The following is a 17,026-nucleotide window of genomic DNA, read 5'->3' as shown; positions in this document are numbered from 1 at the left end:
GGAACAGTGCCTTGTCTTTTTGTATGTGTGCTTGCGTACAGGTTTTATCCTTGGATGTTTAAACTCAAGTTTTCTGACTTAAGTTCATTGTAACAGCAAATGATAACAGAAACTTTGCAAAGTCTGTCCAATATATGAAGGAAGCTGCTCAAAAGTTTCACATTTATTCAATTAACAGAAACAATACACCCTTGCAAGAAGTGATATTTTAACTGACCATGTAAAACAAATTTCTTGATAAATGTATTTACATGGCACCTTTCAAAACAGTTGTATGGTGTTTAAAAAAAGAAGTGAATCAATTCTAAACTGTTCAATCCACAGTATGTGGCTGTAAAAACTGGGATTCCAAACAGTTACACATTCAGACAGTTAAGTTGCATTGCCATTGGCTTACTGGTTGTGAAGCTATCGGATAGTTATGACCTGTGGCTTCAAGTTGATAGTAAAAGCCTGAATTGTTTGAATCTGAGCCTTTGTAACTCAACTGATGGGACACCCCTTATTTTACTTTTCCCTGAGGATCTATGGGAAATTGTTTTATTTCTAATTATTGCATGAGGTTCTGCTGTAAATTCACAAAGGTGTATATAGTTCTAAAGTAAAGTTCCCAGAAAAAGATAACATTTTCTGCCAGTTGGCCATATGGTGGCTCTGCTTAAGTGAGACCTGATTTCTGTGAATCTATCATAACTTTTCCAGGCCTGGAAAAGTGCTTGAAAAAATGTAATCCCAAAAGTTTTGGAGAAGTCATGAAAATGTGTTATATTCATATTTCCATATCATTCATTTAGGCTGAGTTTTAAATCATTCATATGCCTTTAAACGAAATACTGTCAAAATTTAAGCACAGGCATACGCTCTGACACTAACTGAAAAGTTCGGGGGGAAGCAGGGGGGATAATGCACTATGCCAGGGAAGTGTAGATTTAACCATACTTGGCTACAAATATAAAAAAGTACATGCCATGGATAACAACAAAGACCTCAATCAAACTATTGTCTCATTCATTTGTGTCATTGAAGGTATACTGTGTGCTTTAAAATTCTCGTTTAAGCTTAAATACTAAATTTGGTCACTTTTTCATGTATATACATAAAATGTTTGGTCATGGAAATTTGGTTTAAAGTTATTGAAAAGTCATGAAAATCCATTGGCCTCAATGTGTATGAACCCTGAATATTACAGTGTACTGATTTTTATTAATGCAGTGACTCAGCAGAGCTTTTCGTTCAAATGTGAAAAGGATTTAATATTTAAGACTGCCAAGCAGTTTGTAACGAGATGCAATTATACAGGAATTAATAAGAATTAGTGAGAGGTTTCTTTAATCCTTGCATAATGAGACTTATACATTATTAATTTCACCTCAGAACTGCATGAATAGTGTAATTAGAAACAGACAAACATTTTGTTCTATAGCAGTAATGATAACATTCAATTACACCCAGGTATGTAATTATATGAATTACCACCAGATGGCAATATATAACAATACCTAAAAACAAAGTAACATACACTTTATATACATACTGCATCCATCCCATGCACAGCAATGCTTTTTAGCTCCACCAAGAAAGATATATTTTCACCCCATTCTGTTTGTTGGCTTGTTTGTACGCCAGAATATACAACTGAATGTACTTCCACAATAATTGAAGTGTATAGATTGAATCATGAAAGAACCAATCAAATTTCGGTGTGTGGAACCAGGATTTTCTTTCACTTTCTTTAACATTGGAAGGTTTTTCACCATCTTGCCAGGGAAGAATTCACGAATCTTGACAAAAAAGAAAAAGAAATGAGGCACGTTTAGGGATCAGATATCCACGAGTGTTTACGGACTGAATAAAGGAAGTCGTGCAAAAAAGTGTGTGTTCTGTGAGGAGTTGTTTTGAACTGAACGAGGACCTCAGAATTCACACTATTCGCAGAGGGCCAGAGTTTAAAGTGACAACAGCGCTCTGTCTGTCTCCCCCTTCACTCATCTCCCTCAGCTGAATGTAGAGCATGTGAGACCCCCAGAGAAAACCATATAACCTTGGTATGTGGCTGACAAAGGAGAGGGGGGGAGTAAAGAAGGAAACGTTGGTGACAGGAAGAAGGGAGGGATGCAGGGGAGAGGATAGAAAGTTGGTTGAGTGGCAGGTGCTATTGTGGCCGAAGTGTAGGAGCCTACAGCAACAAGGTCGGAGGTCAAAGTGAAGTTGAAAGGTCAGTCCTAACTCCCAGGAAGCCCACCCAGAGCGAGGTACAGATAAGGAGGGGGAGGTGTCACAGGGAGAGCAATGGCCCCAAGCAAATAAGAGAAGGAGCAGAAAGGTGCATGGAGGAAAAATAGATTAAAGACGAGAGGTTAAGATGCAGAGGAGGTGAAAATAAATATATAGATTATTTTTAAGGTGAACTATAGTCCGACTCAAAAGAAAGCAATGGTTCATGATTCTTTATCTTAAAAAAAAAGATGGAAATGATAGAACAATAAGAAAAATGAGAGGTGAGGAGGAGCGCTGGCCAGCGGGTAATTGCATTTGAAAGCGAGAGGGCCACACATGTTTGATAACACCCCTGTCTCGATGGGGCAAGAAAACCATGTGGGAGGTTCCTCTCTGGAAGTGTTGGGCTTGATACTGAATGAACAAATTAGCCGTGTCCTCGGTAAACAAAGCTACTTGGCAACAGCCTCTCACTGGGGCCTTCCATACCATCCCATGTCGTATCATGGGGGGGGGGGGTTGTGTGCCGTTTTTTCCCAAGTCGTGTTTGGCCTGAGCACACGATGCATCCAGCTCGGTGCATTGAAGAGGGACTGGAATGCCCACAGGAATGCTCCTCCGAGTGTTTGTTGACACTCGTGACTGCTCCGCTCTCAGATGTCGACAAAGACGTTTTGTTGGGGTTCACTCGGTTCACTCCTCCGGGGGGGCTGCGAGGCCGTCGCACAGGATATCGCGACAGTTTGGGCCTGAATGGAAATCGGGAGGCCCTGATGCTCCAGGCGACCCCGTGACCTGGGTGCTTGATTTGGATCCTCAAATCAATTCTGGAAGCGTTGCGTCTCCGCTTCTTGTTTTATTTTCGTGAAATTACAAGCCCTTCCATCCAGTTCAATAGGGAACGATCATTGGGTGCCCCCCCCCCCCCCCCCCCCCTCCCTTCGCTCCCTCTCATCTCCATCTGGAGGACCATGAGATGTTCTTGTCCCCCTGCTTGTTGTGGGATGTGACAGCGGGGTCCATTCACTGAGAAATTGGCTGCAATTAGTGCAATTATGCTGATTTTCACTTGTGTCCCATGCAGAACAGAGTTTTCGCTGTGCACAGAGACACCCCCCGGGAAACCGCAGCAAAACAAAAACCCATCAATCAACAAAGGCCTTCAATGAAAGGCTCAACTGCAGATAATACCGGGCACATTCCATAATGACAGCGTTTAGTCAGCTGTGACCTGCGCTGCGATGGGGGGCATGACATGTAGAGCTTCACTGATTAATGGGAAACATGCAGTAAAGCCAGTATGAAGGGCAGAGGACTTAATTGCCGATGGTGGGTGCGTAGCCAGGTCATACAATGAGGATGTCTATGAGGCGGATCGAAGTATAACACCTGAAATAAGCTCATGTCCACAGATTCCGCAGAGGACTTGTCTGCAGGAAATCTTTCGATCACGACCATCACAACAGAATGGTCAACCGGAGAAAAGCTGAAAGAGACCTGTGTGTCTTATGGGAGATAAGAATAATTCTATGCTTTTCCTGAAAATATAGATTTGTTTTTTTTTGTATGACTGTGGCTGCTTCTCATTGGACGATGACTTAAGTGCATGGCGGACATAGTTTACCCAACTTTACATTGGTATGTCTGTGTCAATATTGCCTGGGAGACTGACAAGGCCGGCATTCAACAGCAGATCTCAAGGTGTAGGAAGGGGGAGCAGGATCCCAAATGTAATGCATCCACTTGTTAACGGATGGTGGACTTATTTTAAAGGGGAAATTAGGGCAAGAACACCACGGCCATTCCTGTGCAGCTGTTTGTAAAAATGTTTTAAAATATCGCACACAGGCCAATGTGTGGATATTCGAACATTTCTGTGAACAGTGGCTCAGTGGTAGATGGTAAGAAAACTGTCCCGGGAAAGAAAAAGGACTCTCCTGTAGTCTTTCAATGCAGAGCCTTTAAAGCAGCACATATGGAACTAGCATGGAGCGCACATCTCCGACCAGGCCCAACACTCTCCTTGAACCTCACACATATCAGTCCCCAAAATGTGCCTGATCTTTTAAACCAAGATGTTAACCCGAATAATAGCTCGTCTCCAATGCATGTAAACAGTCGTGTAATTGTAAAACTAAGAATTTAACTGCACAACAGCTGTTAGCAAAGACAACAGGGTCAGAAATGCGTGTTATTAATTGTCCATGTTGTGTTCTACACTGGTAGAAGGCTATTTTGTGAATAAAGACCCAAACAGCCAGCGTTTGTGAGTCATCTTTTCCAACATCTCTGTTTCTGCTCGTCCAGACTAAAGCACAGCCCTGGAGTTTTCAAACTAAAATTTGGCCAAAAACCCTGAAGTAGAGTGAACCCCAGGAAAATCCGTAGCAGAGGCAATGCATTTTCAAACTAAAACTTAGTAGTTGTAGCCTTATACCTTTTTTACCCCAAAATGAGTGTGTATATGCGTTTTTTAAAAGGTGGGTAAACCTGCTGAATATAGGCAATTGACCCACTTTACCCACTGCCTGAAGAAGAGTGTTCCCTTCAGTGTTTTCCCGGGTTCATCATGTTCGATGTCTCTCTCCTCGCTGTTTTGGCAAATAAGCGTGTTCACCCTCATGTCACATTCCATCATTGATGATCTGAGGCGATTAAAACCAATGTCAAAACCCGGGGGTGAATACCGACTGTATCAATTCCCTCTGCAGACAAAAGCCAGATGTCAGAGTATTTTTTTGACCCTGTGGAAAAGGGTCTTTATGTAAATACCTCGATCGGATCACAAGGAGCCACATTGACATGAACATTCACTTTGCTGTAGCTCTCTTGTAAGTTCAAGTACATCACAGGACATTAAAGAGTACCATTTAAAACCACCAAGTTCACCTGACAAAATGGATTCCAGACAGTTTGGAATGAAGTGGATTATTCTCCATGGGGCTGTGACCCCTGACGCCCCCCCCCCCCCTCCCCGACTGTGGCGCAGGGCTGGTGGAACCAAGTAGAGTGTCTTTAAGACCCAGCGGAGCTCGGCAGGGAAACCCCGCGGCTTTAGTTGCCTCTACTCTCCCGAGTGTCAGCTAGTTATTAGTCGGGAGGCGCTGTAGCCATTTCGCCGCATGAAAGCCCGATGAGCTGAGCGAGCAACATCCGAGCGGCTCATGGAGAAGAGAAATCAGCTTTGAGAAGCCCCGCGCGGACACACACACGGACACGAACTCGCGCGTAAAGACGCACGGATACTTCCTCCTCCTCCGTGGAAAAAGAGAGAGAGAGAGAGAGAGAGAGGCGAGACGCAAACTTCCAACTCTCCCATGTGGAAGCGAGAGGTTCGAGGATAAGGCATACTTTCTTTTTTCCTCCTCTTCGGGGCTCCGTTCCTCCTCCCCCCCGCTCCCTCTCTCAGTGTTCCTGCCCGGAGAGTTGTGTTTCTATGAGAGTCTCGCTCGGTGAGAAGAGAAGTTTGGTTGCCTGCGTGGTCGGCCGAGGAGGAGGAGAAGAGTCGGGTTAAAAGTGGGGGAAGAAGATGGTCCGCAGCGCCGCTTGGAGACGGAGCTTGCTGTGCGTCCTGGCGCTCAGCCTCAGCCTCACGCCGCCGCCGTGCAAAGCTCGGATTTACACCAACCACTGGGCAGTGAGGATAGGCGGGGGACCCGATGTGGCCGAGTGGATAGCGGACAAATACGGCTATAGGAACATGGGACAGGTAGGTCGCCTAATGCTCCGTCCAAATGTGTGTCTTATCCGTGTGTCTGTGTGATTCCTGGCTTTTGCCAACTCTTACAAAAGTGGCGCATGTGCGTGCTGGTGGACGCCGACCAAAGTGTGCGGCGCAGGACCGAGCCAGGAGCCCTGTGCTCCTCACTGCTCCTCTCCCGGTCACCCAAAAGTGACACAGGCTGCGGAGAACAAAGAGGGACCAGGGGCAGGAGACGGCACAACAGGTGCCTCCTGGCTGGGATTCATTGTGGGTCCCTTGCATGCGGCGTCCCGGAGCCACAGGGATTTGATCCCCCAGCCTCAGCCTCTCCTCGATTTGACACTGGAGTGAGACAGTCAGCGGGCTGTTTGTTTTATGGGGTCCGAGTTGACTCCAAAAGGTCCGAGACCAACCCGATAACTCGCGCTCTTCCTTCACCCTGTCACGGTGTTTGTGCCAGAGTCCTCTGATTGATCCGGTTTTGCTTTGCAATATTTACTTATTTTAATTGAAAACTTGAAAATCGCTTTAAACATCAGATTTAGAAAAAATGATTTCGATTTGGGGTTTATTCTGTTCATGTTCTTCACTATTTTCCCTCTGAGTGTTATTTAAATGTACTATAGGCCCACTGGCTAATCTGATGAGCTTTTGTTTACACTTAGAAAAAAACCTTGTACTTCTGTCAGTACTCTTAGTATTCCTGAGTAATGCTGAAGCACCGCGCCATGACAGAAATGTTCAGACAGTATTTCACTAGAATGATCTGAGCCGATATTATACAGCTTGCACATTTAAAAACTGCCCAGCATATGCCTCCACAGCAAACTGCCCTTCAGTATTCATCCCCTCTGACACTTGTGGGGGGCCAGTGCTCAGCAAAGTCTGAAATAAATCTCAACCACAGCTGTAAAAAATACACCTCCACAAACAGGGGTGTGAGATTTGTCAATCTGCCGTCACACTGTATCCCTTGACTCAACAGGAGTCCACCCAGGTCGAGAACAAGGGGTTAATCTGGTCTCTGGAAAAAGGGTTTTGACAAAGTGTAAAGTCCCGTGTTCTTTTCGGGGGAGAGAAGCATGTCGTACAAACGTGGACCCCACACATGCTCCAGAGTGTCGCCACCAGAACACCACTGTAGTTCAAGCCTGCACTTGCCAGTGCTCGATGTGAAGACAGCGTGGAACAGAGGGGGGCATTCTGACAGGTTGTTGTGGGGTAGTCTAGTCAACAGCTATGGAACCCCCCCTGCTTTCTTCCCCGCCTTATCCAGCCCGCCCACCCACTATACCCTACTCCCCAGAGAGCAGGCCTTAATGGCCTCGTTTATCCCCTCTCTTTGACAGGAACTAATGTGTGGAGTCCTCCCCCCTTTCCATAGGAATTCCCCTGTGGAGTGTCGCCCCCAGCCCCCACCCTTCCCCCTCATTTCCATATCAATATGTAGCGTTCATTGGACTTTGACACCTCATATACTAGAGTTTTACTTCACTTCCTGTTTTGGGGGTCAGCTGAAAGCTGCTCCCATGGGAGTGATAACGGAACACTCTGGTTTCCTAATGTGAACTTTGACATCCCATCAACAAGCCCTTCCTCGTGATATCAGTCAGCACGAACGTATACACATAATGAAGTGAAACTTTATAAGTGAGATGTATCGCTGCAGCTTTTCGAGTCTGTGTAGATTGTACAGAGAGTACTTCTAGGTGTCTTTGTATAATTTAACCAGACATGCTTGGGACTGTTCATCAAGATTTGGCCTGTTTGTGATAAATGATTCAGAGATATGAGTGCATGCCATGGCCAAGAGAAAAGAAGTTTAAAACTGTGATGGGAAGCAAGGTTGTTAAAGTGAGAAAAGGGGGATGGGTATGGAAAACATGTGACAGAGGGACAATATAGTCTTCTTGACAAGGGTAGAAAGAGGAGAACAGACAAAGATAACCACACACTGAGCAATGGAAGGAGGAGGGAGTGAAAAAAGGGACGATAGATGGACGGATGGATGAAAAGAGTTGGCATGGAGTGAGAGAGCACCTCGTTGGAGAATTCTGGGTAATCCTCTTAACCATGGAGCCCCCTTCCCAGACTGAGATACTGGCCCAAATTGAGTTCAAGTCAGCTGACAAGGTCCCAGACGAGGATATCGGTTCAAGCTGGTGTGTTGAGGAGAGGACTTGGAGCCATGGAGAGGGACTGTGATGATCTGAAGCCAGACATGGACACAGGAAGCATCAGTAACAAGTTATGAGATGATGTGTACAAGTTGTTCTGATGCTACATCAGTTCTTAGAGGCATCAAGTCAGCTAGGGTGTTGTTATTTGAAAAGCACATTGTCAAGAGAGACGTTTATCTAAGTCGTCACTCATACTGACTATTTCTGATCCAAGCAAATCATCCAGTATCTGTGAAGACCCACATTCAGTGATGTATTTTGTACTTGATGATTAAGCCTGGGATAGAGTTTAAGATCCATATTCTTTTAGGAGCGGTGGAGGGTTATGGAGTTGGGAGGATGGTGATGAATGTTTGTGGAGATATTCTGAAGTGCAGACTTATTGAGGCCTCTAAACTGACCATAGGTGTGAACGGTTGACTCTTGCTACGTCCTCACCTTATGTTTGAAAACTCTGCTACAGAGATGCCTGGTGTCCCGACTACTCGAGTTTTAGAGAAGTTTGGAAACGCTGCTGTTCCACGTTATAGTTGGAAAACTGTGTTTAGCCTGGACGAGCAAAAACTGATTGAAGTTTGCAAACGTTGCTGAAGACACTCTCAACTGCTTGCTGATTGCCTCTTGTAAGTCATGACATAGCCTTCACCGATTCGTCAGGCTCCTATATCATGGCCCCCTTTTTCGGCTACCAGTATAGAACGCAACATGGACTCCCAATTACAAGCGTTGCGGACTATTTTGGTTATGCTAAGAGACACCGACACACCCATGGCCAGTGTATGTGGGCATGTGACACTTTTTTTCAGGCGTGTTGGAATGGACGAGCATTACAACTGATCCAGAGCCTGTGTATGTTGGCCCTGTGATACAACAGCTACCTGTCCAGGGTGTACCCCACCTCTCATCCAGTCAGCTTGGATTGGCTCCTCCTGGCCCCGTGTGACGCTCAATGGAAAAGCGATATAGATGATGGATGGATGGCACTCATACAGGAAAAATCCTGCAGTGTTTGTGATCTCTCGTCTTCTTGTGTCATGTCTGTTTGTAATCTGAGCCCACTATAGGATAACTTCCACAATTCTGGTCGGATTCTGTATCGTCAGACATGGAAGTTTAACTTGACGTGAAAAAAACAACAACATGTGAAGCAAGTGCAGGCGCTTTCACTTCTCAAGTGGAGTTACGACATCATTCCCAGCATCCAAAGGTTTTGCTGAAACTGTGATTCACTGTGTGGGTTATTGCACCAGAATGAATGTTCAGTGAACTTTATACACATCCACCTAACACATGTTGTCACGGCTACTACTATTAAACTCTCAAACTGAGTCTTTAATGAACGGGTCATTTTTGTAGTCGGAAGTTAAGCTGGAGTTTCTATAGAGTTTTTTAAATTCTATGTGTTAAGCTATATCTCCATATCTGCTGAATCTCAGAGAAAATGGCCCTTGCAGATGTTAAGAAGGTTAAATACAATGGAGTCCTACATATTTTGAGACTTGTTTGCACAATGAGAAACATCCAGAGTAGCAGCATCCTGTTCTTTAGGCCCATTATATCAATTAGTTGAATGCTTTATAAGTGAATTACCCAGTTCCTCTGATATGTGCTGCAGTTTTCTCATTTCTTAATTTTATCAGTGTGTAAGTTGGTGAATTAGTGTGTGTTTGTGTTTGAGCACTGAGCTGAAAGCTGATCTAATGGGCTCTGTAGTGGTGGAGCTCAGCCATGGATCAGTGACCCGCCACAGGACCCTGGGCAGCCATGACAGTTTTTTCATCCGAGGCCTTGTCTGGTCTTTATCAATTATTAAAACTAATCGGCTGCTTTATTTAGTTGTTGGTTTTGTCTGTGTGTGAAGTTGTCTCACGTTCAGTCAGTGTCTCCATGTCTTTTTTTTATGACTTGTTTACCTTTCAAGCCAATGTTCCCTTTGCCTTTTATCTCACTCACAAAGCTTTATTCATCAAGCATAGAAAATAACATTTAGTAAGAAGTAAATCAATGAATAAAATATTATATTATTATTTCTTATAATGTGTAGTGAGGTTGTGGGAAGGGTTATGGAACATGTCTTAAGCCTATATTTTTTTTTTTGCAGATTGGGGATCTCAAAGATCACTATCACTTCTTCCATAGTCGGACCATCAAGCGGTCGACTCTGTCCAGCCGTGGACGCCATAGTTTCATATCCATGGAGCCCAAGGTAAGCCTGTTGTGTGGTTCTGTCAATTACAGGTTTCAAATCAAAGTAGGTGAATCTTTCTCATGCATTTAAATGATACTGGAGATAGTTCGACATCAATGCTTTTCATGACTAAATGATGGCATTTCATAGACTTTATATTAATATGGACGGCGTGTCTCCACTTGCTCCCAATATCCAGATATTAAGACAAAGTATCCTGGATAGAAACGCTGCTGTCTTCCGTCAGCGACATAATTTGGAGACAGAGTCTGCGCAGTAGCAATAGGGGGTTGGAGTTGCTGTAGTGAGATCCTACCAATGCACCTGTTCACCCGATTCAAGAGTCAGTCTCAGCTATCCACCTTTACCCTGTTTTATAGCATCAAGTAATCATTAAAACCAAACACACCAGCAAAATGTAATTGAAAACTTGATCATACTGTATTTTAGTGTGACAATATCTACTTAAATGGACAGAGACCATCTCTGAGGGTTATTTAGTTTGGTCCATGTCCCATCCACTAACATGAAGGTGGCTGGGTTTATTACCCACACTTCAGCCAGCCACCAGGGGGCGATTGAGGTGATTTGTTTTCACCTTTGGGGAGCCATCATTTCTTTTTATACAGTCTATGTGGTGACCATGTGACCCGAGCTCAGAACTGATGTGATTACTTTTAATGTGACCAAAGCAAACTACACATGCTGATGAATATAATGCGGTTTTGTTGAAAGCCCGTTTTGTGTTAAAGTATATTGAATATTTGTGTAAATTTAAATTGCCATTTTGATTTGCCACAGAAAGTCCCATATAAAGGAAAACACAATGGACTGTTGACAGTTTACAGCCCTGACTGTGACTTACACTTAACACTACAACTCAAATTACTCTGCTTTCATGTCCTTGTTGTTGAAGACAGGACGTCCCCTCAAGTGGGTTATTGAAGGACTTAGTTTGTTTGAGGACAGGGACTATTAAATTGCAAGACTCTTAGTTTTCCTGTCGTCTCATGCTGTTCTGAACACGGTCCTGACAGAAGGAGTATGATAAATGAGGCCTGTTCTGCTACATTTCTATTTTACAAACCCCGGACAACTTAAGTTGTGATGGATAGGTTTACAGCTTAGGGATGAAACATTATATAAGTCTAACAGCTTCTTAATGTAAGATGCATTACACCCCACAACCAGGAAGAGTTGCCTGAAACAAAATACTGTTGACTTTGCTGAATTTGGTTTCAGCCTGCATCGAGTTCACTTTAAAGTAAACCAGTAAAATGGATCTGTTAAATCACCATTTTAAGGGGAAACCTAGAAACAGGACATGACGGGGAGCCTCTGGTTGTAGTTTGGGTGAACCAGCCCTTTAAACAGGAGCGTGTGACCTAAGGTAAACCCTCACTCTAGTCCTGTCGGTGCTCCCCATGTCACTGCACCAGATCATCGAACCCCCGGCTGCATTATTAATGAAGCCTGAACTCCACACCACCTGCAACTTAATCAAAATAAATAAATGAATCATGGGGGTGGGAATGGTGTACGATTAGCCTGACGTTGTCAGAATCACAATTCTAGTCAGAATGTGAGTCTAAGACCGCTCCATTGGGCTGTGATTATGGGGCGTGTTTCAACTGACCAGGAAATAAAACTCCTCTTCGCTCAATTGGATAGACCTACAACCAATCAGAGCAACGTAGTATGTGATGTATGTTAAGCAACGCATTGTGAATTATTTACTTAAGCCGGGTTCATACCGGACACTGAAGCGATGCTGAAGAGTCATTTGCTCATTTGTAGAGGATGCCAGCTGTTATTTAAGGCCAAGCCTTAAATAACAGATGGCTCCCATCAACTCCCATGTTAAACCTTTGTACTGGTCAGTGGTCACACCGGAGGCTGAAGCACCGCGCTGCGCCAAGGCTGCCTCGCGCCGTGCAGCGATCGTTTCGGCGTCGAGTCTATTTTTTGCGCTTGACGCGAGCGTATCGCACCAGGAAACACACTGAAAAACGATCTTAAACTATATTGATGACATATTTTATATGATATAAATTACCAAATATGCATCCCATACTTTGAAGTCCCCTTCTGTTGTCCTGGAGTTTTAATTTGACCAATGAAATTATTAAATGTCCCCCTCTGCCCATCCACTACAGCCACACAAGCAGTGATACAGATAAAAAGAGAGAGAGAGGGGGCTACGTATTCTCCACATAGGCTTGAGTGGAGAATACGTAATTTACATCCGACATTTAACGGAGCAAACAGCGAAGTTCTTTAACATGGATGACATTAAATTAATAATTGAAGTGGAGAAGTACAGTGAGTTGTATGATCCTCGGAACATGTTGTATAAAGACAACACCAAGAAAGACAAATGTTGGGACGCTGTTGCTTAATGTTGGAGCAACAAGTAAGTATATGCTTTTAATCTACTGGATCAACTGGTGATATTATTAGCGCTGCCCGGCAGTTCAGCGTCGCTTCAGTGTCCGGTGTGAACAGCCAGGAGCCGGCGAGATAGGGATTAGCGCGGTGCTTTGGCGTCGCCTCCACATTCTCTGTTCCTCTTTCAAAATGAATGCGCTGTCGATGTCTTCTAAAACCGACTCAATGGCAGCATCTACACATCTCAGCTCTCCAGCGGCAGGCATGTTTGTTGAAAACGAATTCAACCCAAGGGCACTTTGATGACGTGGTTGATTACGTTACCGTTGATCATCTGTCCATCATCGTATGCAGCCCGCCCTGACAATCTGATTGGCCCGGTCGGGCATAATTTCTCCCCAACGGAGCGACTCCAGACCGAACTTCCCGACCTCAAATGTTGTGGGCGGGGCTAAGTTCGTCTGGCATCCAGGCTAGTGTACGATAGCAGCACACAGTGTTTTCACCAGACTTTTCTTTACTGTTTATATTTGTATGTACATGGAGTTCTAAAGTGAAAAAGGGTCAGACGGCGTTGTTTGGGGAAATGCCTCATTCTTGAAATGTGAATGTTCGTAGTGCATTTTTGTCTAAACCCTGTTACCGTATAGCTTAAAATATCCATTTATGTCATTATTGAAAAATGCAGACTTTTGGAGATTCAGGGCTTTCTTTCAGCAGCACTGGTTTATTGTGTGTGTGTGTTTGGACACTGCATTCAGGTGCATTTTTTTGTATCTGTGTATGCTGACTGCAGAGGAATAATGATGATGTATCGCTGTGATTATATAAAGAAGGTGGGAAATGGGAAGAAGGAAACAGTGAGTGAGCAAAACGGTGCCTGACACCGTTACTGTCCTCTGGCGCACTGTTCTTTTCAAATATCTGTCCTTTCTTGTTTTGGTCCAGTCAGCTCGTTTTGTCCACCCACTGTCCTTACCTGTCATCCCTTTCTCCCCTCTTCCGTCCCTCTCTCACCTTTTTTTCTCTCACTGTTGCATTCAGTGTGCTGTCTTTGGTTCCCTTGCTCTCTCAGGCCTGACACTGTGCCATAGTGGTGGAAGGTTTGTGTGCTGATGCCAGCTGGCTGCGAGACGGAGATTTCAGAGGACTAGATCAGAGAAGAGAGGTTAAATGAAAGAAAGGGGAAAAGGAGCAGACTGAGAGTAAAGAGGAGCTGAAGAGGGTAAAGATGGATTAGAGAAACCAATCAAGGGAAAATCGGAATGGAGCTGTCACTGATGTAGTTTTTTCACTGGGTCGCTATCCTGTCAGTGTAAACTGCGGGACCCGTCTGAGGGTCTGGGATCGACATGATGCCCGGTCTGGCACCTGCACTGTCTCGCACACTGCTAAGGATGTTTTGCAATCAGGTTTTGTAATGATGACAGCCGTTTGCGAGTGAGTCAGATGGGTGTAGCGGTGCCATGAAAGGCGCACCCTGCCATCCCCAGTGCTCATTGGCACGCACGTTACCATGGCGATGCCGCACAGCACAGATTACTGCTTTATGGCATTCACCTAGCTGCAGAGGCACTTGCCTCTTGTGTCAAAGACCAGTTATCTCTCCAGGCTGGGGGAAAGCGGGCATTCTCACCTTGATGAGCCGCTCAAAGACTTTTTCAAAGATTGAATTCAAAGTCCAAGTTATGACAGATGTTAATCAACATCTGAACAAACGCTGAAGGTCTAATGAACCATCGTTAGGTTGACTAAGACAGGAAACCCTGTATAGCCATCTGAGAAAGACAAGTGAGGATCACTGCTCATACAAACCTGTGAGTGAGGAGATCTTCTCTTTGTGACTTAAGCAGCTTGCACCTTGCACAGCTTTGCTGACGTACAGCCCTGACTCATTGAAACTGGGAGTTCCAAGAGACTTTCAACAGCCGCTGACTTTCTTTTTTCTTCATTGCTGCTCTGTGCTGTTATTAGTTGTTGGTGTGACATAAGCTCAAGTACCCTCAGTCTGCTTTGATTTGAATTCAGTTTCCAGCCACTTCACGTTTTCTGTAAACAACAATTAGAGTAAGACAACGGTTGTTCCTCCTCTTTTTTCACAATGTCCTTTTTGAAGTCCCTGCAGAGATTAGCAGAGAGAAATGACTGCAGAACTCCTCTGCCAATGTCTCTTCACGGCGTCCTGTTTATATATTTTTTTTTTACCGCCACACATGGAAACTAAGGGCCAGGTGTGATCCGGAGCTGAATCTTCGCCGGGATACTCTATGATTACATAGCTATGATGACATTTTTTTTTTCAGATTTTTATATGAAGTGAAAGCTTTTAGAAATGTTAGTGCTTTTCTTGTCTTATCGTCCACTCAAAGCACTTCACAGCACGGGTCACATTCATAAAGTGCTTCTATGTGCAGCCGTTTGTCTATCTCACACTGTCAGCAGAGTCACCAGTATTTTGTGGCTTCAGTGTCTCACTCAAGTAAACTTTTAGAATCTAGGCTGGAGGATCGAACCAACAACCTTCTGGTTAGTGGACGACCCTCTCTACCGCCCAGTCTCAGCTGCTAGTAACAGTAAAACTACTTGAGCTCAAATTAGCTCAGATCCAATTATTATTCAGTCACAACACTCAAAGTCAGACTGAAGCTCTTTGAATTATTTCACCATCATCCGACTGCTTATAGAGTTCAGTGTATCCATGAACATGTGCGGAAGACAAGGACACGCGCAGCATCAAGGAGACAACACAGATGGAGCTTGTGTACCTGTCAGGACCTTAGGGGGCAATCTATGCACATGCAGGTATTATGAGACTCCACTTAGTTCCAGGTACACATTTCCATAAAGCCTGGATACACGCGTTACATTATGCCTTAGACTGCTTTTCCTTGAATGAGTTTAACCGATGCACCGTTAAGACTGGACGCCCTGAGACAAGCACCCACAGCTGGCCAGCACAGCACCACAGAGCTCGAACCATCTGTGGAAAGCTGCGAGACCATGTGCTGCGCTTTCAGGCCGAGGCTCTCGATTGCACTAAAGCAAGGAGAAGAACCGGCGTCTCCTGTCAGTCCAAAGGTTGTGTTGGGTGTTCTGCTACATCAGCCTTTGACCTTATTCTTTTAAAACGCCCGTGGCTCAAAACAGCGTCTCTAAAACGGCAGTGAAAGTGGATCAATTTGTTCCCGTTTGTTCTACTGAAGTGAACTCTTCCCCAGTTTTCCCTGGTTACTGACCCAGCCAGCGAGAGCCACCTGCAAACCCTTACACAGGGAGCGAATGAGAGAGAGAGAGAAAGAGAAGGAGGGAGGAAGGGGGTTGGAGTGGGAATGAGAAGGAGAGAAGCAGAGAGAGACAGGCAATCTGAGTGAAATGGGCATCTACAAAGACCTGAAATGCAGCGAGGAAAGCAACGGATGAGGGAGAGGGATAAGAAAAGTAAAAAAGCAGGGATAGGAGATGGAGCCGGAGTGCGAGAAAAGGCAGAAAAAAGATGGCGACAGAGAGTACAGGTGCGAACAGATCATTTCCTCCACTCCACCAAGCTGGAGTTAAAAGAAAGGAACTGATCCAAACGTCATGCCCCGGAGCCTGCCAGCGAACTGGCACCGAAACAAAGCGGTGATACATGGGCAAGTTTTATAGGCAATAATAGAGTGGCAATATTGTCTTTGTTTAGCGATTGGCAAAGGTTTGGCCAGGTTGATGTGGATAACTGCGGGCTGTTATCAGTCAGTGGTATGGATAGGATTGCTTCTTGATGGATTAATCTAAAAAACAATTCAATATCATTTATCCGCTTCGGGTCATCCTACAAATGGAGGACAGGGTATTTTAAAGGTGGATCTATCTAAAGTAATACAAAGCCACCTTTTGTAAGCAGCAGTATGAAAATTAAAGGTAAGAATAGGAAACCACCTTTTTATAAGCAAAAATAAATCCATTTAATAGTGCCAGAACTAAATGTTCAAGTGTACAGCATCTACTGCTGGAGAGCTACTGATCTGCTCCAGACTACTTTTTTTTTTTTTTTTACGATGTATGTTGATAAGGCTTTTCTGCTTTACAAAAGTATATTCTACACTCACAGTTACACCTCCTCCAGAGACACCGCTCACAAGTTTGGATCCAACTGCAGACGAGAGCAGTTAAGAGTTATGCTGCTGATCAAAGATTGTGCTTGATGCGATGATAATGTATGTAAATTCGTAATGTTACACTGGTGGATGTGCGCCGACACACTCGCCGCACAGTTCCTGATGACGACGTTGTTTCGAGGCTAATAGCGTGTGTAAAGGGTTGCTTTGAAGCGGATGCTCCTGACAGAACGAGGAGAGAAATGAGCTGAGA

General features: G+C 44.5%; 1 protein-coding gene across 3 annotated transcripts in view; it reads left to right on the top strand.

Annotated features, from left to right (window-relative positions):
- Window positions 1-5,275: 5,275 nt before the first annotated feature.
- The window catches only part of pcsk5b (proprotein convertase subtilisin/kexin type 5b), a 75,561-nt gene continuing 63,810 nt past the window's right edge, over window positions 5,276-17,026 (top strand). For 2 of the 3 annotated variants that reach the window (XM_062381869.1, XM_062381868.1), the window contains exons 1-2: window positions 5,297-5,926; window positions 10,202-10,306. In XM_062381869.1, the coding sequence (XP_062237853.1) occupies window positions 5,747-5,926; window positions 10,202-10,306 (285 nt within the window). In that variant the 5' untranslated portion in view covers window positions 5,297-5,746. Of the gene's footprint in view, window positions 5,927-10,201; window positions 10,307-17,026 lie in introns of all 3 variants that reach the window. The other variant, XM_062381870.1, reaches the window with a different exon arrangement.

This window comes from Platichthys flesus, chromosome 3 (genome assembly GCF_949316205.1).
Source record: "Platichthys flesus chromosome 3, fPlaFle2.1, whole genome shotgun sequence".
In the NCBI taxonomy this organism is placed as follows: domain Eukaryota; kingdom Metazoa; phylum Chordata; class Actinopteri; order Pleuronectiformes; family Pleuronectidae; genus Platichthys; species Platichthys flesus.
This window is presented reverse-complemented; position numbering and strand designations above follow the sequence as displayed.